Below are 25,539 nucleotides of genomic sequence, written 5' to 3'. Positions count from 1 at the left end.
CTGCACCTTAGGGCACAGCCTGCTTATTGCATCAGCATCTCCTGGGCACGGGTGTAACAGATGGCCAGCCCGCCCCCCCGGAGTTCCTGATTGCTATGTCTGGGGTGGGCCTGAGAATGTGCATTTCCATCCAGTTCCCGGGTGAATTGAGGCTGCTGGGGACCACGTTGAGTCACTGCCGTAAAGCATATGACAGAGACATTGATAAATTTCACTTAGCACAACCATCTTCCCTTTTGAGTGCGTCCTCTGGGACATGTTACAAGTAGCTAAATGTCAGCTTAGTTTACATCCGCCGCATTTTCAATGCCATTGTGAGTTGCAGGAGCAGTTCGGAAGCCTGCCTCCTAGCATGCCAGCCCTATGAAGTCCTGCCTGGTAAAAAGAGCCCTGTGGTCAGAGAAGTCGGGCAGGCGTCCTCCTGTGGCCCCCCTCAGGGAGTTCCCAATGCACCTCCGCCTGTGGCCTGGCCAGGGAGGCCCTGCCCCAGACAAAGCCACATGAGCCCGTGTAACCCGGCATTTTTTGCCAGACCCATTTTCAGCCCTCTGGGCTGCACAGCGGGAAGCTTATAAACACACGTGGGCAATGGGGTGGACATGACACCTTCTCCAGTGTGGAATTTCTTTAGCACGTTGCCTCAGTCTTCTCTGGGAGTACATTCCGTCTGGGTCTTGTTCCCTAGGCAACAGGGACACTGTCTTAACCAGACTGTTGAGGGATCGTGTGAAATGGGACTTTTTTGTTATCTGCTATCCCACGTAATCGGCCTAACTTTTTATAGGAATGTGTGTACATATTCTGAATGGCAAACCTAAAAAGCACTTGTAAAGTATAAACTCATGCAGTGGACCATCACCAATTTGTCTTCATTCTAGTGAGTGGTAGTATGATACAGTTTTTAAAATTCCGAGTTATAAAATATTTATAAAGGAATGTGGTATTGTTCCTTTCGTGACCGTACTATAAGTCAGACTTGTGTAATTCGAATGTTGCCAGTAAAATTCCTCATAGAGCAGACACGACTTAATGTGTAAGTAAGAATTATTTGTAATAAGCATATCAATTATTTGTGTATTATTTTCATTGTAGGGTTTTTGAGTTTCTTCCCCAAAGCTTATTGTTTTAAGGGGTTGTCGTATACTTCCTACCACCTTCTTTATGTTGCCTCTTTGTCCATCCTTTCTGCTAACGATCATAAACCTCAGCTTAGTGAAATCTGACTAAATAAGCTTTTACTCCATTGGGAAAATTATTCACCTGATCACACACATAAGCTGCCTTCAGTGCCCTGCTGTCTGGTCAGAGCAAAGATGGAGGCTTGGGAACGTTTGCCGTTTCCTCAGAGGAAACTGTGGTTTCCGAACTACATTGTGGGCCATTGGTGGGTCATAAAGTCAGTTCCGTGGGTGAAGACCCCTGTGTTTCTTTTAACGGAGTGAGATCAAGCAGGAAATGTTAGAGGGCATCCCCGGCTGTGAGAGTCGGAATTGTTTGCTGTAGGTGTGTCTGTGCACACGCTGGGTCACAATGTTAAATGACCCAAGTCTTTATTGAGAGTCCTGGTCACATGTGGGAAAGCCATTTGACAGAAAATATTTTAAGCAATTGCAGAGTAGAGAAGAATTAATAACTTAAGATTAAACTTTTCCTCCTTGAAGTTATCGTTTGGCCTTATCTGCCTCCGAGTCATTTCTGTGCCCTGGCCGCGCCCTGTGTCACCTGCCTGCTAAGTGGCGTGGCAGCGTGGAATTCATTTGCACTGGTAAAGGCTGACTCGGCTCTCAGGGCTCCACAGCGTTCCAGTCCCTTGGAGGTAGTGATGCACCAAAGTGGTGCGATGCGTGGGGAAGGGACTGTGCGTAGGGCGGGTGCCCCCAGTGCCTGCGCTGCCAGTGTCCCATCTTCCCGCTTTGGTCAGTGCTGGGTGTCGTGGTAATTAAGAGTGTTGAATATTAAACTTGGAGTAGCTCAGGCGTGCTACTGCAGAGAGGACAGAAACTGCCCCTGGTCTTCCCCCGTCCCCGGCCCGACATGTGTCTGCTGCTCGTCTGTTCAGAACCTCACTGGACAGGTCGATGCACATCCTCGCTCAGCTGACTGCTCGCCTTCCAGAGCTCAGCCCAGACCTCACGGGTCCTGCCGGCCCCTGCTGTACCACTCCCATCAGCGTGCGCGTCCTTCCCCTGAGTGGAGGCCTGCCAGGAATTTCTCATCGCTTGTTTCACATTGGGCCCCGGCCGCCTCGGAAACAGATCACGGGCTTCTCTTTCATGCCGATCCCCTCTGACTTCTCCATGTGGGTTCTGGACGCCCCCCTTGCGTCTTACAGTTGTGGGGATCCAGGTGAAGAAAGGAGAAATCACTTGGCCAGGGTTACGTGGTTCGGGGAAGACGCGGTGCTTTGCGTTGCTCCTCAGCATTGGGCCCCAGTGGGTGCTCCTGCTTCACCATAAGTGACCAGACGGCAGAGAGTGTGGGCCTGGTGCACTGCCTCACTCAGGACAGAAGTGGAGCGAGCGCAGGCTATGGCTGTGGTGGCCCCGCGGTGACGCAGAAGCAGAGGAGAAGGAAGAGGGCGGGAGAGTGGATCCCCTCATGTGGGTCTCTCTGTAAATCGTGGTGGTTGCTCCTTTAGCCTTCAAGGTAAAACGCTTTCCAAATGGATAAGGCGCTTTCAACTCGATGTAAAACCTGGGACATGATTGAAACTGCCTTTCCTCGGTGTCCCAGAGTGGTCGATGCTGACGGGAGTTCTGGCCAAAGGGTTCCATGTTCAAATGCATTCAGGAAACATGGGTTAAATGAGGTTAATCTGGTTTCCTTACGACGGCTCAGGGCTCTAGTACACTAAGGGACGGTTAAGCCTCCTGGAAGCAGTGTTTCCACAGCTCAGCTGACCCAGGTGACTCACACCACGCGGCAGGACTAGCATGGGGCAGAACAGTGCTGGACCACAGTCCCGAGGGCTGTGTGTGGCCCGTGTAAGAACAGTTTGTTGGAGGATTTGAGGGCCTAGGTTCTTGTCCACATTCCACTTCCTCCCAGCCCTGTGACTGCGGGTGACATGCCTCCTCTGTCACTGTGCTGCTTCGGCGTTTCTACAAGAGGAGGCCAGTGCAACCTGTGTGCTGCCCACGCTGCACGCCTCACGGAGCAGGTCGCTGGAACCTGGGCAGACGGGCTCTGAAATCAGGGGAAGGCCTGCAAGTGTGCCCACATCTGTTAGCATGCAGTTCCCTCAGCCCTGAACAGGCTGGGGGCGGGGGGGAGGGCGCCGGCCACTGGGGAGAAAACCCGCCTGCCTTTGTTTTATTCTGCCTTGCCAAAGGTTTTGCCTACGTGCATAAATCCAATTCTGCTCTATAGAGATAAATGTGTAGAGCTGACCGCAGCTTCCCCGTGTAATCCAGGAGTAATGCCTGTGGTTCTTCTTGCCCCCTCAGAGCTATACCATCTTGTTTAGTCCAAATCCGTTCTTTCTTGGAGGGAAAAGGAGCAGCCACAGAGGAGGCAGGAAGCGGAAAGTGCCCTAGTGTCCCCAGAGCAAGCTGTCCAGTCGGCTCAGAAAACTGCACAGGTTTTCACATTTTCGTGCTCAAACCCATACGCTGGCAAAAACGGAACTGATGTAGGCTATTTATAGTCCTTACTTATCCTACTTAGTGTAACCTCCATGCATTTTGCTGTACAAAATATTAATGGGCTTGAATATAGGGTGCTGCCCCAGACCCCTCCAGGGTGTTCATTATATACAGTTTATGCAACGTGTTGCCTTTATAAAATCTGAAACGTACCTGACCCCACGGTTCTGAGTAAGAGATCAGGGGCCATAATGGAAACTCTCAGGCACAAAGGCACATGTGAAGGAACATGTCCCCACGCCCGTCTGGGGCTGGAGGAACAGGCTGTTCTGTTCCTGGGCTCAGGTGAGAGGCTGCCACACCCTGTGTCTGCTCAGCGTTGCCCAGGTGCCTGGCGAGAAGCCTCACAGGCCCACTCCCTGTCTCCTCCCGCCCCGAGACAAGCCGGGGCCCTGCTCCCTGCCCCCCAGGGCTCCTTGGAGGCCAGCCGGGGAGAAGGGTCCCTGGGACCGCCACACCCAGGCTGCCGGGTGAAGAAGCAGTTGGCACGCACCCCACGATGCTAGCGACCACCAAAAGCCGGCAGTATTTTATGAGCCTTAGAAATTGTTGTACCAGTCCACTATGAATTATTGAATTAGCACTGCATATTTATAGCAACGTCTTCATAGTTTAATAATTTACTCATCCCTTCTGGATCCTTTAGTATATTCCTTTCATTATTAGGGAAAAGAGTTCTTTTAGAGCTGACTTCACTGGGCCACTCCCTCGGGGATGCTTCCTGAATTCTAAAACAGAAGCCCACACAACTGTGCCTAAGTGTGAAGTGCCCGACACAGCAAATTGAGCAACCCACCCGGAGGCCGGCGCTCACCTCCCTGCCCGCGTCTCAGGACTCCCATGGCTGCGGAAACCAGTCAGCCCTGAGACTCGGACACTGGCGTTTCGTGTCCTATGTGGGCTACATGGATTATGAGACAGAATAGGGACCTAAGCATCATTAATAGTAATACCATTTCTTGGGGAAAATAAATCCTACATGCGAACAAGTGACCGCCTGCATCTGCAGCCTCCTGGAGCTCTTCCTCGTGACGTGGCTGCCGCCCCAGACTGAGCCATTCCTCGCCCTGTTCCTCACTCCTGCTCTTAGATGCTCGTGATAAATGAAAGTCAACGGAAGCCGTTCCTGTTTCCTAATACTTGCAGGTGATCGAAGCCACGAATCAGGGATGGCCGTAGGTCAAGAGAAGGAAATATCTAAGTGAAGAGCTGGATCCTTCAGGTATTTGAGAGTCCAGCTCAAGAGGCGAAGCATGGTCAACTGTCCGTGTCAAGGGTGTGATAGTGACGGCACGCGTTTGTCTTCTCCGAGCCTGGAGAAAACGCCTTGGACATTACAGTCCTTTTGCATTGACTTGGGGTGTTTTTGTCTGGAGTAAAGTCACACTTCATGAAGAAGATGCCGGTTCTTTACCGAGTTGGCTGCCTTTCAGCTTATGCCTCAGTCTGGTCACCTGCGCTTTTTGAACCATTGCAGATTTTTAGAGAAATAGGGCAAGAGTCCTGCAAAGACCTCCAGCCCTTATTGGCAGCTGCCGGGAATTGCATATAGAAGGTTGATGGGGTTTTTCTTGTTAAATTTGTTCATTCACACTCTTGAAAGTTGTCTTAGTGAGGCCCTCACCCCCCTCTTTTGTGCCTCAGCATCTGTGCTAACATTTAAGATTCAACTCATGATTCCATCACCACTCTCAGGTTTGACTTGAGACGATCTGAAGAAGTACCTCTTAGCCTGAGCTCTCTCTTAATACTGAGAAAAACTGTTTTCAGTCTTTAAGATCAGCCTGGCAAACACTGGAGAAGAGCCGTTCGCTTGGGAACTACAGGTTATCTCTCCTTCGCCAGCAGATCCAGCCCAGCCAGACTGGCCGGTAGCCAAACTTCATCCACATATCCCTGAGGACTCCTCTGCAAGCCTCCAAGGCTCTCTGTGCATGAGTAGGCACGTGCATTCCTGAGACATGAGCCACAGGCAGCCCGAGTTAATCCCCAGGGTCACTTCACTCCCTTCACAGACCATGCCGGTGACATGTCTCCGTGCTGACAGCATTTGTTGACACCATGCCAGGTGCTGGGAACACAACAAATTCAACCTTCGTCCTCGACCTTGAAGGAGAGCTGGGCGTGCAAGAGCCTACACGTTACTGTGACAGTGGGAAGTTCTTGTGTGAACACAGCTGGGGAAAAGGCGATTCGGGTGAAAGGTCAGGGAAAGCAACGAAAAGATCACCTGTGAGCCCTCTTTGAGCTGGTGTTTACGGCTGGCTAAGATTAAGGTCGTACAGGCAGAGGGAATACCAACAGTTTCTTCCATGCAAGATGAAACACCTAAGAGCCCCAGGAACGTTGAGGATCGTTCTAGAATTCTGTGTCTCGGCTTACAGGGACCGTGTGACATATTTAAACTGGTGTGCTTTAGAAAGTGAAAAGAGTCACTGATGGTAATTACACAGGGACCAAGGCCTAAAGCTGAAGGGTCCCCAAGGAGTCATGTACACAGGGCCATCCCAGGGTAACTGGTCAGAGAAGAGGCACTGGGGACCGCCTGCTGTGTGTCTCCCAGAAAAGGATCAGAAGGCAAGTACAGTGCCATCTGCCATTGTCATCGTTTTTAAAGACCGCAATGCAAAAATGCTTGTACTTAGGTCCCCGATACTCATTTTCAGACTGTCTCACAGCCCTCTTACTGCACCAGAAAGATGCTGGTTTTCTCTTTATGTTCGGATCAGCACCTTTTTGAGGCAAATTCCAAGGAAAAGCAACAAATTGCATCTGGAGCTTAAGAAGAACTCCTCTTTGGGGGCCTTTGTACCTGACAGAATTTCTCTTCAGACTGTTCGTGCGAGTACTCCCATCCCCTGCCTGCTGCCGCTCTGAAACAAGTGGAGATGCCAACCATGTTCATCTGGCTTTGTTCACGGATCTCACGTGAAACACTGCACTGCTGGTTCCCTTGGGGAGCCTCACAGCAAAGGGAGACTGTGCACCCACTTGCCCTAGGCAGCCTCCGTGCCCCACACCTCTCCAGGTTTCCTCCTGGTGTCTCCGTTCCTGAGAGTCCTTTCCTCTGGTTTCCAAGGTGACAGCTGGGTCGTCGGGTGCCTTAACCCAGGCGATGACACAGTGCGAGCACAGGCCACCTGCAGATTTGCTGGAATAATTCTGGTTTCAAATATTCTCCCCTTGTCCACACGAGGACTTCTATTTGTCAGGCAGAGTGTTCTGATTCCGGATAACAAAACAATAGCACGTGATGCAGAGAAACCAGGGCACTGGGTTCATTTCATGAGCAAGGAGGTCAAGTCTGTCTTGCGTCCCAGGCCACCCTGCGGAGCCCAGCGCCCTTATGCAGTCGGGCTCCGGAGGGCAGTTCCCATCTATGTGGGTCAGGCAGGTCCCCAGCACCCAGCCCTGCGGCTGGCGCCGGTGGTTGCTCAGTAAATGTTTATTCCATGCACAGGCCCGGGCCCGGTGTTGACATGCAGGGATCCGCATGCGTGGACCTGCCGCGCCCTGGGCATCCGTGCTGCCCTGGAGCTCAGCTGTTCCAGGTTGAGCCCCCAGCCAGAATCAGCTCTGCCACTGAAATAGTCTCCTCTTCCGATGGAAGAAAACTCGCCTCCCTGCAGGGCAGCAAGTGTTAAAAGTGGGGGAAAGGCCCCCAACTCCTTTTTACCCCCAACCTTCATTGGCATTCCACATCATTTACATTCGTGGTTGTGATTCACCGACGTCACTAACCGTGGAGGTTCTCACACTCCTGTGAGCTGTGGCCGTGCTCTTCTTACACCTTCCATCGCTTGCTTGGAATAGATGGGCCTTGGATGCGGATTTATTTGCTCCCCGTGGTGGAAGGAGGAAGGTTCTGGTGTGGGGGTCTATTCGTGAACGCCATCTCATAGTGAGGATTATAAATACAGGTTCTCCTTTGGTTTCTTAAACATGAAGTCTGCATTTAGCCCCAATATCCTCGAAGCATGTCATGTCCAGCCCGCGGAGAGGCCAGCCCAGGGGGTCTCCTCCTGGTTGCTCTCTTTGTGGCTGTGGCCATGGGACCATTTCTCCAGGAGCTGCGAGGCCCAGTAGGGAACTCCAGGTCACTGCTTGGAGCCCTTCCCCACAGCCCTAGCAGGTCCCATGGGGTCCTCAGGTTCCTGATGGGAGCCGTCCTCCCTCCCCATTGTGACGCAACTGAGATAAACCTGCTTCCATTTACACGCTGACCTCGTTAGGGTGCTCCCCTGGAGTCACCCTGTGTGTGCGGTGTGCCTAATGCATGGAGCCTGTCTGATCTTCCTCAAATCCTGTGAGCGCCAGAGGGGTGATTAGGTCCCCATTTCAGATAAGGAACCAAGTTCAATTCTACTCCAGAACCCATGGACACTGGCTCTCAGAATACGTGTTTTGTCTGCGGCCCTGTTCTTTCAGCCCCATGGGACTGCGTCGCCGCCATTCCTTTATCTGCCTTGCTTTTTAATAACAAGACACACTGAATGCTTCCTTGGTGGCAAAGCAGATTATCTGGCTGTGCCCACGGCAAGCAAGGGAAGGGCCCTACGGAAGCAGACACCCAGAGGGGAGGAGTGGCAAGGCGAGCACTAGGCCTGGGGTCCCGTGCAACACGCGTCGGCTGTTTGCTTCATCCCGTGCTCCCCTCTGGCTCTGCCGTTCTTCACTTGAAACCCTTATTTGCCAAGTTCAGGAAGAGTCTCGGGTTCTCTACATGTCATCAGGAACAGCCCTGACGGGAAATCGCTTGTGGAAGTTCTGTCCATAAGGACATGCTCAGTTTTCTTGTGGTTGCCACCAACACTAGCCACATGGAAGCAGGGACAGTCAGTTTCTGGGAAATCATGGTGACCGTTTCCACGTTAGCTTCTGGTAAACCTCGTTGGCCCCGGACCAGCTCTCTGATGTCTCCTGTCTTTACCCAGCCTGCCCAGAGCCCTGCACGTGGGTGAATGTCAGGTGTGTATCAGTGGACGGGAGGAAGAGGAGGGTAGTGATGAGAAGCGGCGGCCAGTGTCCCTGCAGCCACGGGACAGGCAAGAAGCAGGAGGTGCTGGGTGTGACGAATGCTTCCTGATTGTGAGGCATGCTCGGCACTCAGTACATATAGATCTACGGCGAGTAAATAAATGGCACCAACTAATAGACGAGTAAACACAAAGTGACCCGGTCTCCAGAGACCAAGCATCCTGACTGTTCAATAGTGAGTGAGGGAGTGAGGGAGGGAGTGAGGGAGGGAGCGAGGGAGGGAGCGACGGAGGGAGGGAGTGAAGGAGGGAGGGAGTGAGTGATCGAGTGAGTGAACACTCCCATCAGCCCTCAGAGTGCTTTCCTCGCAACCTCAGGTGACGGTGATATGTGTCTGTGTCACATCCACCCTGTTGTGCTCCCGTGCTATCCAAATATTCTAGAGGCTTGCTCTAAACATGTGGGTGGGGTGCCTCTCGGATCGAAGGGAAGTCATCCTAACTCACTAGCTGGTTGAGAAAGTAAGAGCATTGCCAGTGGGCTTAGTTTCCTGCGTACATGGCACCTCTTTCTCTGTTAACCCTGGAAAAGGCATGAGGGTGTGGCACGGTCTGAGGAGGGTCCACGCAGCTGGGGAGCAGCCGAGTGTGCAGGTCGAGAGACCACTGAGGAGGGCAGCTTAGCGTGTTTGCCTGGCTGGCTGGTCGCTCTCAGCACCCCAGATCCCTCCCTGCCGTGCATTTGGAGGGTGGATTAAGGATGTAATTACTGGCGAACCCAGCAACACGGAAATCCAGCAGCTCTTGTCCATCATGCCACGTACTCGACTTTAACCTAAGCCGTGCATAGTGTTCCCAGGCCATGTCTTGACTTTTGCTAGATGCAGGGCTCCTGTGGCTAAGGGAGAGTCTCCTAAGAGCACATGAAATCTGGCACCTCTCCTCTTCTGTTGCCAGATTCCCCACAAACCATCCTCATGGTGGCTGGTCCCATGTAAGGTCAGCCACCTGTACTTCCAGAGATAGGAGTAGACAAGACCAGGTAAGTTTTTGGTGTTTGTAATTCAATTTAATATCAGTGCATACTTCTTTCTAATAGGAATTCTATTAGCAGTTGTCTTGTCAGATTTTTTCCTACTTACACAATGATTTTCCTTATTTAAAGGTGTAATACGCGTCCTCGAGATAGTATGTACTTTGTACTTTGAACCATGGACACTCTCCTCCTAAAAGTCGTGCCCTAGTAACACGTGACCCTTGACCCTGAAAACAGCCGACTAGATCTGGTTTCACGATACAGATGATAAATGCTCTGATTTTTAGCACCTGTACAGTCATATTAACTATTCATTGGCACTTCCCTATAATTGAAATTCAAAAGACAGACACCAGAACGAACAAATGTGTTCAGCATCAAAGACGGGATAGTTTTAAGTGTAAAAGTTACCTGCTGAAATGAAGTAACATTTGGAATTTATACTACGTCTATGGTAGTTACACAGATTGTCTGATCATTGTGGACCGTGTTCTCGGGCTGTGTGGGAGACCAGGGTTTCCCGGCTGTAACGAGCTGACTGTCACTGAGGCGGCAGAGGGCAGGCACTTCCTGGCCGAGCCTGGGAGCCTTTCCGGGCGTCAGCCAGTATTGCCTGAATTTGCATATTTAGAGTGAGTGGGCCCCCCTACAGCTAGTGTCTTCCAACACTTTAGCTGTGGAGCAACCAGCAGGCAGGCTTGTTGTCTTTTTTCCCAGCATCTTCCTCATTGCCACGTGGTAAAACTCACACACGTTAATTTTTTTTTTTTTTTTAATATTAAATCTTAGCCCTTTCCTGTAATGATAACCTACATTCTTCCTAAAAGGTACCTTTTCTGGACCATTCAGCGACATTAAGGAGGCTCTCAGTTTTCTGCCCTACACAGCTGGCCTTGGGTGGGGTGGGCAGGGGTTCAGATTCTTTGACCCTAGGGCCCCCCTTTCTGCTTGTAATGCCCTCAGATCCTGCCCCCTGGTACCGTACGGTGTTAGAATAGGAATGAGAAAACTTAAGGTGGACACCCTGTCATTCTTCAAAGAAGCTCAGAGGAGCCCTAGGATTCTCTAGTCTTTAAAAAAAGAAAAGAATTCCTAAATTACACTTTAGAAGACAAAACAGCAACTTCTGCACTGTGTCATGTAGGCAGTTAGTGCTCATGACCACTGCGTGTGACGTTGTCAGTGGAGGCAGGATTCTAAGTACGGTGTGTACATCATTCCACTGAAACTCCCCACCCTTCTGTGGAATAGGGGTTGTTCGCGTTTTACAGGTGGACACGGGCTCGGAGAGGCCGCTCCTCTGAACTGAGGCTTGAACCCAGAGCCGTTCGTCTCGAAAGCCCAGCCCTCCAACGCCCATTAATACAGCTTTCCTCTGTGCGTCTGAGTCTTCCCCAAGCTGCACAGAGATGGAGGCAGAATGAGGGGGGTTTTCCAAACAACGCGCGCCCTGTCAGGAAGCGTGGCCTGGGTCCTCCCCTCAGACATGCTGAGCCCCTCTGTTGTGATGAATGTGGACATCTCCCCACCCGGGATGACCCCCATGAGTTAAATCCCTAAGGTGCAAGCTGAGTCTTTAGAATGGATTTGTTGCGTCCAGGGAAGGAGGGAGAATGAGGTCAGAGCGCAGGGTCGAGGGAGCAGGGACGAGCCGCGACTCACGTGATGGGGTCACCTGTGTGTGAAGAGCACGAGGCCTGGAGCAGCCTTCTGGGACCGTTTAGAGGGGAAGTGAAGATGCCCCCGCTCGGGTTCAAACTGTCACTCGCTGCTCAGGGAGACGGGGACACACCTGTTCTAGGGCGCCAGTCGCCCCTGCCCACAAGGAGTGTCAGCTCCCAGTTATCCACCCCACGCTGACCAAAGCTTTGCCCTGAGAGCCACAAGCTAATAAAAGGACTAGCAGTGCCATCTTGTGGGGAAGTTCTCGGCTCCTGAAATCAGCTGAAGAGAGAAACAACCTTGACTGTCAAACTCTGAAGAATGACATTGCAAAGAAATGTCTGGGTGCAGTCAAGTGAGATGTTCCCCTCTGGCCACCAGCCACACTAATTACTATTTTGGTGTCTAGAAGATTAATAACCCAAATAAATTAACACCAAGCAAGAAAGATATTTCAAGAACTAAAATGGGTAGAAAGGATTTGTTTTCCATCCCTTTACTAGGAAATATATTTAAAGTCACCCTAGGTGGGAATATATTTTGCCATAAACTCTCTGAAAACACAAAGCCACAAGCTTAGAGCAAAGTCAAAATATAGTAGCAGAATCTGCTTCTAGGTCGCAGTCAGGGCTCTAGCCTTTCATAGGGAGGGTCAGCAAGAAGACGGCTTTTCCCAGGTATTCGTCACACGAGCCAAGCTCACCCCAAATCACCCACCCCCATCACTATAAGAGAAGAGAGCCCCCCTTAGACCGCGTTGGCTTTGTGCTAACAAAGCAAACTGCCCCTTCCATCCACTCACTGTGCTCTGGCGTCATGTCCCTCTTCCCAGCACACGCGTGTGTACACGTGCGTGCACATGCACACATGTGATCTCAGCTTGAATGTCACCTTTCCGGGGTCAGCGCTGACCGCCCTCCGTGACTCAGGCCCCCAAATATGCCCTAGCAGAGCACCCTGCCCCTTTCTTTCCTGGCACGGTCCCCGTTTATAATTCCACATCGCAACACCCCGACTCCTAGCTGGCATGACACCCCAAGGACAGAGTGCTGCTTCTCTCTCTGGCTCCAGTGGGGCCCGGTCAGCACAGCTGAGGTGTGTGGGTGACATTGTGGCCCTGGCACAGGGAAGCCCTTCGCCATCAGCCCTCATGCGGCTGGATTTGGGGGGTTGGCAGCCTCTGTCCCCTTTGGGGCGAGCACACATACCCTGGAAGGCCTGTGGTCTGGGAGCCGCCAGCTCCCCCCACCCCCGTGGTGACAGGCTGCGGGGTAAACGGAGCTTCTGTGGCTGGGCGTCGGGAGAGACAGGCCCCTTCTCACAGCACTGTTAGCTGCTTGTTGGAAAATGAAATCGAGACTGGGACACAGCTTTCCGGACCTGAGTGTTTATGAGAGCACCTCTCCCTGACTCACAGGCAGCTTGGACTTCCAGGGAGATTTTTAGGGGAAAATCCCTTTCTGAGCACTCGTGCTTTCTTACTGGGCGGGGAGCGAGTGTCATTTGCTGACCTCTCCCAGGTCCTCGTGTAGCCTTTTCTGGATGACTCAGTGCTACTGATGGCCACGGGGTGCAGTGGGGGCGGGGAGCTAGACCGGCCACAGTCTACAGCCTAGAGGGGGCAGAAAACTTCACATCACCCGGGACCTGCACTGACAGGTCGTGAAATCTTAGGACACACAAAATGGAAAGTCTGTCATCTCGATAGTTTTTCTGTTGATTACATGAGGACTGGTACTATTTTGGATATATTGAGTTGAATAAAGTGTATTGACATTTATTTCAGTAATTGCTGTTTTAGATTTTGGGGGGAGTTTTAAAAATATTAATTCCGTTTCTCAGCCCTGAGGACTTTCATTTAAAGATGAGCCCGGCAGACTCGCCCTGAGGATGCCTGCATCCCCCAGAGCCACACTCACTAAGAATTTCAGCCATTTCATCCTGCCTGTCTGGAATGCCAATAAGGCATAAACTTGATCCATCAAGGAAGTTTATAAGTAATAGGAAACTTTTGTTCAGGATGAGTGACCAATAAATGACCCTGCTAAGATGTGCTGTGGTCCTTAACAGGGGGACACTAGAAAGCTACGGGCATGGCGCAGGCAGGGGCCGCGTTTGCCAGGCAGGTGGGACGGAGCTGCAGTTCCTGTGACGTATAGGAAGTGGTACCTGGACTCTAATCCCCACTAATTACGCTTATAGTTCCTTTCATTCTAAATAAGTGTGGTTTTTAAAAACTGGAGAGGTTTGAGGATGTGGGGAGGGCAGCAGTGATATTTTTCACTGTCTCTGTTTCTTGAGAGAAAGTAACATTGCATCTTCAAAACAGCATCTGTCAGAATGGTATTTATGAAATTAAATAAATCCTCAAAGACGCGATCACAGTTTCTAGAATCTTGGAAATGTAGGTTATGCTTTGCATGGAACCCTAATGGAATTTAAAGTACACGTGTTTTTGCAAACACAGCTTTGTGAACAGACTCCTTACCAGGGTTTCTCGTTTGTGAATTTTTGTTTAAGCTACGATATCTCAAGGAGTTTAAAATGTGTTTTTACTGTATAAATGTAATAAACAATCGTTTACCACTTTGAGATGGTATTAATTGAAAATGGAAAAAGGCACTGAACTCGGGGGTCCTTTGGCCAAGCCTGATGGAAACCTGCACTGCAGCACGTGCTCAGCAAACTAAGAGCTCTGTGAAAAGAGATACCACTGTTCGCATCTATTTATCCGAGAGGCCCACTTCCTGTCTTTTCACAGGTGGCTGCCGCATGTCCTTACCATCGATTATGGTGGTGGTGGGGAGTGGGGGTGTTTATGTCCTAAAGACCTTGAGTGAATGATCCGTACGGATTGATGGTCACTATTCCTTCATGCAGAGAAGCTTATGCTTTAAAAAACATTTGCTAAACCTCAACCACAATGAGATAGTACTTCACACACATTAGGAAGACTAGTACAAAACAGACAGACAGAAAGTGACAGATGTTGGCGAGGCTGTGAGACGCAGAGGCCCTGTGCATTGCTGGCAGGAATGTGAAACAGAACTTCTCTGGAAATCAGTTTGACGGTTCCTCACATTAAACATACAATTACCACATGACCCAGCAATTCCACTTCTGAGTATCCACACAAAAGATCTGAAAGCAGGGTCTCAACCAGAGACCGTTACGCCCATAGCCATAGCGTCACTGACCACACGAGCGAAAAGGCAGACACGACCTCCATGTCCATCGACAGACAAATGGATAAATAAAAGGTGGCCTGTCCATACCGTGGAATATTACTCGGCCTTTAAAAAGCAAGGACATTCTGACACACGCTATAACGTGGATGAACCTGGAATACTTTATGCTCGGTGAAATAAGCCAGACACAGAAGAACAAATATCGTATGACTCCACATCTCTGAGGTCCTGGAGTGGTCCCGTTCTTAGGACAGAAGGCAGGACAGCAGTCGCCGGGTTTAGGGGCAGGGCACGGAGTTGTTGTTTACTAGGCACAGAGTTCCTGTTGAGGACGATGTAAAGGTTCTGGAAATGGTCAGTGCTGGTGGTTATATAACTTCGGGCATGTACTTAATGGCACTGAATTGTACAATTAAAAATAGCTTAAAAGGTAAAAACAAATTTTGAAAACTTAGTTGCTGAGCTAGCTGGGGTTTTGAAGCAAACTTGGAAGGGAGGGGAGAGCTTGCTCTCTGTCTGTAGGGGTCGTGTACCCGAGCTAACGCAGGCCGGAGTCTCCTCTGCAGCCTAGATAAGACTTTGCAAGTACAGCACAATTCTTTGGTGTTCTTACAAAAAAAAAAAAAAAAAAAAAAAGTGCTATCCTAGAGCAAGAACCTCCCCTCAGATGTGCTTGGTCTGCAGGCTTTCTCCTCAAAGGTATCTTCATGCTCCCTGTGGGCCCTTGGGTTCCACCCTCCGCCCCTGACCCTCTGAAGGACTGAGCTGGGACTGGGCGACGGGGAAGGATTTCCTTTAGCCCCCAGAGTCCCCGCGGCCTTTCAGCAGTCATGCTGTCAGTCTCCTTGAGAAGCTCGTTGGAAAGAGACACTAAAGTGGGCGCCAGGAGAATAATAATCGTACCTGCTACAGCCACAGACGCAGAAGCAAGGCTGCAATTTCTAGATGCATTTTCTGATGTCAGGGTTGGAGCAAGGTCACTGTGACCTCTTACCATAACCATCCACACACGCATTTCCCAAACGCACTCGAGTCAAGATCTAGAACCCACTCTCATTGTGTTGAATGTAGGAGACACCCAGGGCCAGAATGCGAAGGGTCACCTGTGACGCACAGAGGCCATCGGTGGAAGTGTGGGCCGCCACGACAGGGCTCTGAGGTCTGGAGGCCCTTCCTCCACACACGGGGCTAGGTGCTGGGAGCATAACCTGTTTTCTACACACAACACAGAATTGGAAATGATTATAACTTTTTTGCTTGTTTGCTTTTGAACAATACACAGAACATTATATGTGTATCTGGGGGAGGGATATATATTTTGTATATACATGTGTATATACATATATATGATGACCCAACCTTCCTGGGCCGTCTTTTGGGGCTCAGTGCGGTGGAGGAGCTAATCTCCTCTATTGTGTGTTTATTCGGACTAGATTCACTCCTTGTAGGTGACTTTCTCATCAGGTTCTTGGTGGGGGGTGGGGGAATAGTGGGAGTGTCTCTGTTGCTGCCACAGGGCCTTGACTTGGGTTACAAAACCAATGAACAATGGAAATGCTGGAAGCAATCACAAGCTCATGGCACATAAAGACAGAGGTGATGCTGCATAATTAGTTATCAGAAGCAAACCATCCCTACTTCAAACATTTATAAAGTGTTAGAATCCAGAACACGGTTCCCCACCCTTGGCCGTGAGCGCCCGGCCGAGCCCGGGGGTGGCGTGGGGCAGTCACTGCGGGACATGCTGGGATTCAGACAAATCCAAGCGCACACGGGGTTACACTTGAGCTGAGCCTACTCCTCTCTGGCTGGCTATTGATCCTGTGGCCACATCATAAAACGGGAAAAATCCAAGTCTGTTCACACACCGAGAGCTGCTAAGTGATACCAGGGTCAGGGGTACGTTTCTGTGCTGTTGAGTAAGACTGAAGTTTCTTCGTCTCATGGAGCAACAGAAAGTACTTGGGGGACTTCCAGGTGTTTGTGCTCAACTCGGATGTAAACAGTGAACTTTCAGAACATGCGGACTTTGCCTGCAGTGACACCCAGCTAAGACCAGCCTTTTTCTTCCAAGGACCCCGCAGCAGCGCTGATGGGAGGCAGGCGGGCAGCTCACAGAATGGATCCGCCCTGTCTGCCCAGCAAGACGATCCTGAAACAAAACTGTCCACCTCCTCCCGCTGCCCCCATCACACTCCCTCTCCTGGACTCGCCTTGTGGTCACCGGTGGCTCCCGGGTCTCCTGACCTCTGCTCGAGCCGTTCCGGGGTGTACACACCTGAATCTCCCTGAAACTGTTCTGATGTTTTAAAACTACGACACGTGCAGCCATTGTTAAAATGCCTAGAAGAGCATACAATAACATGGAAGCATGCTCCCCGTATCCTAAGTGCAGAAAGAAGATTACAGAACAATCTGACTCTTCGTAAGGAAAACGAATTTAATGAGAAAACAAGAGTGTCTGCCTCTCCGTAGATGGAAAGTCTAGGAGAAGAGCCAACGTGCTACCAGTGCCTGTTTTGGTTTGTCGGCTTCTCAACAGTGCGCATACCTTACGCTGGTCCTGTAATCTGTCCCCTCAGTTTCGGTGGTGGTGTAGGCCAGCTATGATTTAGGACGTTAAGAAATGACAGTAGCACCTTATGATCCAGCAATTCCACTCCTGGGTTTCTATCCGGAGAAATCCAAAACTCTAATTCAGAAATCTTTATGCACTCCTATGTTTATCACAGCACTATACACAGTAGCCAAGACACAGAAACAACAGAATGTCCTTCGGTAGACAACTGGATTAAGAAACTGTGGTACATTTATACAATGGAGTATTACGCAGCCATAAAGAAGAAAGAAATCTTACCATTTGCAACAACATGGATGGACCTAGAGAACATTATGTTAAGTGAAATAAGTCAGACAGAGAAAGACAAATACCATATGATCTCACTTATATGTGGAATCTAAAGAAAAGAATAAGTGAATGAACTAATCAGAAACAGTTTTGGAGACATAGAGGAAAAACTGAGGGTTGCTAGACAGGTGGGGGGGGTGGGGATAAGGGGAAGGTGAGGGGATTAGAAAACAGTCGGTAACCACAAGATGGCCACGGGGTTCTGAAAATTAATTTGGGGAACGTAATCAATAATGTAAAGATGTTGTAGGGTATCCAATGGACACTTGTCCCATTTGGGAGACCACCTCAGGGATGATGTAGATGCCTGATCTCTGCACTGTACACCTGAAGCTGAACAATACTGAATGCCAACTATAATTTTATATATATATATATGTATATGTATGTATATGTATATATATATGTATGTATATGGTTACAGGAAGCGGAGTACAGCATTAGGAATAGACAGTGGAAATGTAATGGCTGTGTGCGATGTCAGAGGGATAGTGGATGGGGGAGGGGGGTTCACACAGTGTGAGGGATACAAATGATAAACGTCTAAGTTTTGCTTTGTCTTGTGCACCTGAAACTAATAAAATTTAAAAAAATAAAATAAAATACCTATTTACAACTAAAAAAAAAAAAAAAGAAAAAAAAAAAAAGAAATGACAGTAGCTTCACAGGGACCTTACGTTTTTACTGAGTCCCCATAGGAGCCAGGAGCTTTGCAGGGACTCTGGCATCTCACCAGTTAGAAGCTGCTAGAAGCCACGAGGACAGTGGAGGGGGACCCCCGGCCTGCAGGACGGGCAGCTCCTTAGCTGCATTCCCCGGGTTCATCCAGTGTGACCCTGTTTTCTGGCTTCAGGCAGCTCCTGTGTCCCTAATGTCCTGAAACCATAACTATAAGTTGGTCCATAGTTACATTCAGAGGATGAAGCAAAAAGAAAGTGCTTTTCAGCAGCTCACGGGCTGTTGGCTACAGTCTTTTCCTCTCACTCTGTCTGAATCACCTCAGGAAGAGGGGGACTCCTCCTGTGTCCTGAGCCCCCTGCCAGGCGGTCATTGTGATGCAATAGCACAGAGGAAGAGTTTTGAGTCCTGCTTCCTCCTCCCTCTAACCTGCCTTTCCTTGCCTTGCAGTCCGCCTAAGCCGACCGTGTTCATCTCCGGTGTCATCGCCCGGGTAAGAGCCTCCGCGTGTGACCTCCGGGTTCCTTCTGTCTCTGTGAAACCCCATTCTCCTCGCCCAGGGCCGGGCCGCTTCGTCGGCTCGTGTCCATGGAGCGCGTAGTGAGGGACGTAGGAACTGACCACGCAGCGCGGCGTGAGCCGGCGGCCGCCTCTCCTCCCTCGCCCTGCCCTTCTCTTGAGACTCTTCCAGCGTTCTGCAAACTACCCACGGGCCAAGTTTCTGGGTGGCCTGTGAGCTGAGAATATTTTTACCTTTTTTAAACGGTTGAAAAAAAATCGAAATACAAATTCTATGTCGTGACATATGGAAATTGTATGCAATTCATATTTCAGTGCCCACGGATAAAGTTTTCATGGCCCAGTCATACACTGTCTAGCAGCTTTCATGCTACAGTGGCCAAGTCAGATAGTTGAGGCAGAGAGTATGACCCGCAGAGCCTGACATATTCACTGTCTGACACACTGCAGAAAATGTTTGCTGAGCCCTGGACTAAACTCATGGGATTTAGTCACACCTTTACGTTTCAAAAGCCCCATCTTCTGGTGAGACCCAGGATTTGGTTATAACCACAGACCTCCCACCAGCAAACTTTCACTGGGGATGGCACCCTGATACCATCCATGGTTCCTTGGCTGTCAGCACACCTGAGCACTTAGCATGTGATGTAGAAAGAAAACGCCATTGCCAGGGACAGCTCACCACAGCCGTCCAGAGACTGGGACAGACGGGTGGGAAATCTACTACATGTGAGAAAATTAAATGTGGACACAAGTCCAAAGTCAACCGTGGCCGTCGGCTCAGCCAGAGTGCCTTGGCCCAGCCCCCATCACGTGTGCACTGTGGCACAGGAAGGCTGTGCCTCCCTGAGAAACAGTTCGGGACCTTCTCCGAGGCCTGGCAGGTTGTCAGGCGCTGTCTCACGCTTTTCAGCCCTGCCCTGTGTGTCCTTCCCAACTGGTGCCCCCACTCACAGCTGTGGTGGCAAAGCTGAATTTAAGAGCCTGGGTTTGGGTCTGTCTTGCCCCCAGTTCAAAAGACTACAAGAACCATTCTGGCAGAAGAAAGCCACCAAACCTAGCTCCCGGTAAGCCGTATAATGACCTGACTTCGTGGTGTAGGGGCAGAGACAGCTCACACTCTCACCTGGGTGGTGCGTGGGTCTCAGTGCCCCTTCCTCTCCACAGAGTTTCAGGACCCACGCTGCCCCAGGACACAGGCTTCTGCCTGCCCACAGGTCCCCATTCCGTCCCCCGACCTGCAGGGACGCGGTGGGCATGGGGTCGTGGCCCTGCTCCTGCATGACCCCTGCTGTTCTATGTCTTCTGACAGGGTGACAAAGACTTCCCACCGGCGGCCGCCCAGGTGGCTCACCAGAAGCCCCACGCGTCCATGGACAAGCACTCTTCTCCGAGGACCCAGAATATCCAGCAGCCTCGCAAGTGACCGGCGAGGACCCAGCGCCCTCCCCAGCCATGTCTCGGTTCCCCAATATTTGGTATTTCCCCAGCAAAGAGCCGCGTTTTCTTCAAAACGCTGCTCCATTGGGAAATCTAAGGCAAAGCAAAGTGCCTTCCTTTGCCTTACATTTCCATGTCGGAAACTAGAAATAGACCCCAAGCCGTGCTTCCAGGAGTCCTGGTTGGTGTGTGAGGCCCCCTGGGCCACTGGGAGGACGTGCCAGCCCTGAATAAAACGAAGTTGTTCAGAGTTTAGCTGTAGTTTTGTCTCAGCAATTGCCTAATGTCCCTGCCTGTGGTCTTAAAACCAATAGGGCACAAATTTGGGGGGGTGGGGGGGTGGATTAGGTTAAGATTAGGGGGACAGCTTGATAATTGCATAATTTTTAGTCCAATGATAGTAAAGTCTTAACCACCTGAGGGAGCGTGAGGAAGGAGGGTGGTAACTGCGGGGGAGTGTTCTAGAAGGCAGAGCAGGGAGAGCCAGACGACAGCAGCACTGAGTCTCTCTCCCTGTGACGAGGGATTGCTGTGCAGGGCGGCACCAGGCACTCCCCAGACAGCAGAAGAGAAGCTCGCATCTTTGAAATGGTTCTGTTACTCCAGGAGTCATCGTGCTACAAAGTTAGACTGTAGGCAGTTTGCCCAAAGGAGTACTTCTGGAATGAGAGCTCAGGGTGGGTCCCACGTCCGTGCTGCCGCCACATCCAGACGGCTCCCGCCCGGGGCAGCCAGGCAGACCTGCCTTGTTCAGTGCTCAGCTCGAGAGCCGTTTGTGAGTTCTGGGAGTGCTCACTGACCAGGTAGAGGACAGGGGTGGGAAGAACCAGGTAGAGGAGCAGGCACACAGCGCATTCTGGAACGCTACAACAGGAGCGTTGGATGCATAGAAAGACCAGATGAAAACCTGCGTTTTGTGTTTCCAGGGAAACGTAGAAACACCACATTCCAGTTGAGTTAAAACCTGTTTGTCAATCAGTCCAGCTGTCCAGAGCTCCTGCCCGCATGCACATTTGCCTGGACCGGTGGGGTTGCCCCACTTTCTGCACCCATTTCCTGCCCAGAGCCAGCCTGGACGCCTCTCTGGCTCGCAGCTGTAGATGCCCAGCTTTCTGAAAAGCCAGGGGGCTCCTTTCCTCGGCACTTAACCTCCTGCAGAGCAGATGCTTTGGAGAGGGCGTGGGGCTGCCCCATCACCAGCAGTGGTGTTTGCTGCAGGCTGGCAGTGGTGCTGTGACCGGTGTACCCCCCAGCCCCTCTGACGCCGTGATCAACTCCACAGCTGCTGACCGGTCGCAGTGACACATACGTAGGCAGACCCCCCCCTCTCACCCATCCCTAAGGGAGAAGCTCTGCACTTCCCATTCTGAGGGCAGCGTTCGGTTTCCCACCCCGTTTCAAAAGCCGAGATGGAGCCCTCCAGGCCCTGCCGCGCCACATCGGGTGTGCGTCTTAATCACTAGGATGTTGGTATAAACTGAGGCTGGCTTTTGGAGATGCAGCCTCCCGGCCGCCTCCTGGAGCCTGTGTCTCAGAAGGGATCAGACAGCGCCGAGAGCAGGCAGGCCTGTGAGCCACTGCACCCTCCGCTCCGGGAATTAAGACACATCAGTGATCCTTGTTGGCTTTGCAGCGACGGCCAGGCTGCTTCCCAAGGTGCACTTCTCAGGTACCTTTAGCAGCATCTGGCACGTACCTGTGGGCTCTAGGTCACTGAAAGCAAAATGTTTCCCTGAATGAGTTTATCAATTGTTAACTTCAAGATTAATAAGGATTGTAATAAAGACTCTGCATTTCTTCTCGTGGTTTGTTTTTCCTTCTATTTTAGAGATTTTTCTTTTACATGTTACAAGCGTTGCCAGATGGTTTCAGTAAAAATGTGAACACACATACATGACAGGTATTTGCACAAATTGTTTCCCAGACAGAGTCAAACTATGGGACACCTGGCACCTCAAGTGTAGTCATCTACCTTGAAATGTCCTAAAATGGAAAAGCATAAGGCAAGTGATGAAAACGTCTTACCAGGGCCTCGCAGCTGGCTCTGTAGGTGGGCCCTTGGGGACAGACTTGAGAAGGAATCATTAGTCATGAGCCTGGGAGTTGGGGGCGGGAGCCGCTTCTGACAAGACATTGCCTTTCCCCAAAGGCCTCCTGTTCCCCAGATGAGTAGGATCCGAAAATAGTCTCAAGCCTTCAGCCCCAAGATCCGGAATCATCACAGATTGGAGCTTTTCTCACCCAGTGCCCCATTGGTCAGGGGAGGACCAGGGGTATACTACAATCTCAAATGCTGACTCACAAGCACACACCCAAAGCGTAACAATGCTGCTCCCCGTCGCTGGTCCTGAGCTAGGTGTGAATGCAGGTGAGCCCCTGTGTGCGGCAGGAGCAAATCTGCAGGCTGTGGCAGGCCCTCAGCTTGAATGAGGACCCGTTGTGGAGACACCACGTTCAGGCAACCCAAGAAAGGGCAGAGCCAGAGGGAGGGCCTGGGGGGCAGGGGAGACACTGCCAGACCCAGTAGGTTTGTAATTAATTTTAAAACATCTGCCCCCTGCCTTTGCGGCCTGTGGTGCTCTATCTGGTGTTCTGCAGCTTTTTCTGACTCCACAGCTGCGCACTGGTTAAATGCTTCGTCTTACAAACCCAAGTAAACTTTTCTTCCCCAGGCATCCTTGGCACCCTGCTGGCCTCTGCAGTACAAAACAAAGCAAAAAGCAGCCATTGCGTAACCCTCCCAGGAGGCAGATATAGCCATATGCTCCTGAAAAACGGGTGAGTGGGTGGTGGAGGTGCTTATCCAGGAAACTTCAAGTACTTGGAATGTCCTCAATAGTTGTATTAGCCAGAGTTCTCCAGAAACAGAACCAGGAGGATGTGGGCGGGTAGGTAGATAATGATGATAGATGATAGATAGATAGGTGTTTGTTTCAAAGGACTGGCTCATGTGATTATTGAAGATTGGCAAGTCCAAAATCTACAGGGTGGGCCAGCAGACTAGAGACCCAGAGAAGGGCCAGTGTTGCAGTTCAAATTCAAAGGCATCTGCTGGCAGAATTCCCTTTTTGCTTGGGAAGGGGTCAGTCTTTGTTCTTATTAAGGTCATCAACTGATTTGACAAGGCCCACCCATATTATGAAGGGTACTATACTTCACTCAAAGTCCACTGATTTAAATATTCCTTCCCACCCAGAACACCCTCACAGAAACATCCAGAGTAATGTGTGACCAGATATCTGGGCACCGTGGCCCAGCCAAGCTGACACATAACATAGGTTCATTGCAGCTCATTTTTCTTGAGACCCTCAAAGCATCTGGGATCTGTTTTAACTTTGACCACAGGCCCATCTCACAACATTCTGTCTAACATTTAACTGGCTCTTTCAGACAGACTTGCTAAAATTCAGTTAAGCGCTTTCATGACAAGAGAAAATAATTTTTTTTCTCATCTTCCCCTTTAATCCTGAATATTATGAATCCAACTGCCATGCTTTCAAAAACATCCAGTTTTTCAACTGGAAAAGACCCAACGTGATCTAATGTAATGAACTGATAGAATCTGCAGGATTTGGAACTGCACAGAAGCCCCAGATGAGCTTTCTGATGACATTTCAGCATTGTTATTCTGTGCTGCCAAGGGTCACGTAAAAGAGAAAGTCCAACATTTGGTACCACAAAGGCTCGGTTTCTGTGCAAATTGCCAGAAACCCACTTGTGTGATTCTTTAAATAGAGATGGTTTGAGAACATGCAATGTGCTTAGCGTTCTAATACAAATCTCCATTATCTCTAGGGCAGTGGTTTCCACCTGGGGCAATGTTACCCTCAGAGGACGTTTAGCAATGTCTGGGGACATCTTTGGTTGTGACTCCAGGGGCTTGGGGAGGGATGCTAGTGTGTAGCAAGGGCCAGAGGTGCTGTTAAATATCTTAAAATTCACAGGACAGTCCCCACCACAAATTGGTATCCACACAAAACTGTCAGCAGTGCCGAGGCTGAAAAACCTTAATAGTCCTGTTCTGGAAGTCCATGACTCATTAATAATACAACTAAACAATTAAAGCAAGTTCCGCTCATGCTGGAATCTTGAAAAAATATGTGTTTTAGTGACAGGTACGCTCAAGTAGAAGCAGCTAAAGGAGCTCAAACTCTGCCTTTCAGTCCTTGGAGCAGATAATAGCAAATTGCTACAATGCAGATTTTCTCCTGGTTGCAATGGACATTTTAGATACAGCAAGCCTTTCCCTTCAGGGAGAGTTTGCAATGGTTCTACAGCATCATGGTTGTTTTCTCAGCCACCGAAACAAAGAAGAGCAGAGATGAAGGTCCCTCCGCGGCCTCCTCAGCATGCTCACCCAGATAGGCAGGACAAACAGACTTTTGGCTCAGCTACTTAAATATTCTCAGAAGGTCTAGAAACCTCTTTCACAACGATTGCAGCCTGTTTTCCAAAATGGACCATGTGTGTCTCAAGCTTATTAACCTCAGAGTTATCAGTCCATGCGGCCAAACGAGAAGCATAAGAGGAAAATGAGCATCTCTGCAGAGAGAGCAGCTAAGCAAGAGGTAGAGGGGAATGACACCGGTGTATAAAGCACTTCAGGCCAGCGGCATCAGCTCACCTTGCAGCCCTGTCTCCTAGCACAGCAACCCCCCCACACCCCCACACAGCCCCTGCACACATCCTTATTTCCATCACAGAAAGAGGAGCAAAAGCCTAGCTGTGAATTCTTTGGGAACGTAGCCATTTCTTAAACCCCTGGGGCTTTCCCATCACCCCACAATAGCTATTTTAGACTTGAGGTGCTGACACCCTTTGTATCTCTCAGACACCGAAAATGCCCAATGCGTTAGCTGTGCTCATAGCTGCAACTTGTACAACTCGATTACATCACATGGGATATAAAAATCATTTCAGGACATGAGACGGAGCAAGTTTGCACAAGTCACATGCTTTATCATAACGTTCTCTGCCTTCGGCGCAAATGGTGCCCCTGCCTCTGTACGTCAGTTGGCGAGAAGATAATCTGGTTCAGTCACTTCCAAAAAGCGCTATTTCAGGGTGCTGTCAATAACTGGGGGAGCCCTGTGTGACTGTAGAAGTCATTCAGTATAAATGAGCCCCACTTTCAGTTAGGTTAAGACTCATCCTAATTCTGGTCACCAAAATTAACAAACATCAGATCTTGTGTCATACCAGACCCAGAGAGGCTGTTAAAGTGTTTGTGGTTCCAGGACCTTCTCAATGTATCTACAAACTGGAAAGCAGAGCAGTGTGGGTGAGCATCCATCTCCTCCCTAATGGGACCAGTATGAGAAACCCACACGCTGTCAAGTGCCACCTCTCAGACAAGTGTAAGCTGGGCATAAGAAGGAGACTTGGGAGAAGAAAGGATCTCTAGACAAAACAATAATCCTCCCCACAAAACAACCATAAAAGTAAAACCTAAGAAACAGTGTAGTGACCATAAATCAGATTTCCATAA

The 25,539-nt window shown here is 50.2% G+C and overlaps 1 protein-coding gene across 1 annotated transcript in view; it reads left to right on the top strand.

The window, feature by feature from the left end:
• DAP (death associated protein) overlaps positions 1–21,853 on the top strand; it is a 49,146-nt gene extending 27,293 nt beyond the window's left edge. The window contains exons 3-4 of the mRNA XM_019746019.3: positions 18,543–18,585; positions 19,924–21,853. Of these exons, the coding sequence (XP_019601578.1) occupies positions 18,543–18,585; positions 19,924–20,037 (157 nt within the window). The 3' untranslated portion in view covers positions 20,038–21,853. The remainder of the gene's footprint in view (positions 1–18,542; positions 18,586–19,923) is intronic.
• Positions 21,854–25,539: the final 3,686 nt, after the last annotated feature.

This window comes from Rhinolophus sinicus, chromosome 3, assembly GCF_057876585.1.
Source record: "Rhinolophus sinicus isolate RSI-liver-muscle chromosome 3, RSI-T2T, whole genome shotgun sequence".
Taxonomy (NCBI): Eukaryota; Metazoa; Chordata; class Mammalia; order Chiroptera; family Rhinolophidae; genus Rhinolophus; species Rhinolophus sinicus.
The sequence above is the reverse complement of the archived record's forward strand: the minus strand, read 5'-3'. Positions and strand labels throughout refer to the sequence as shown.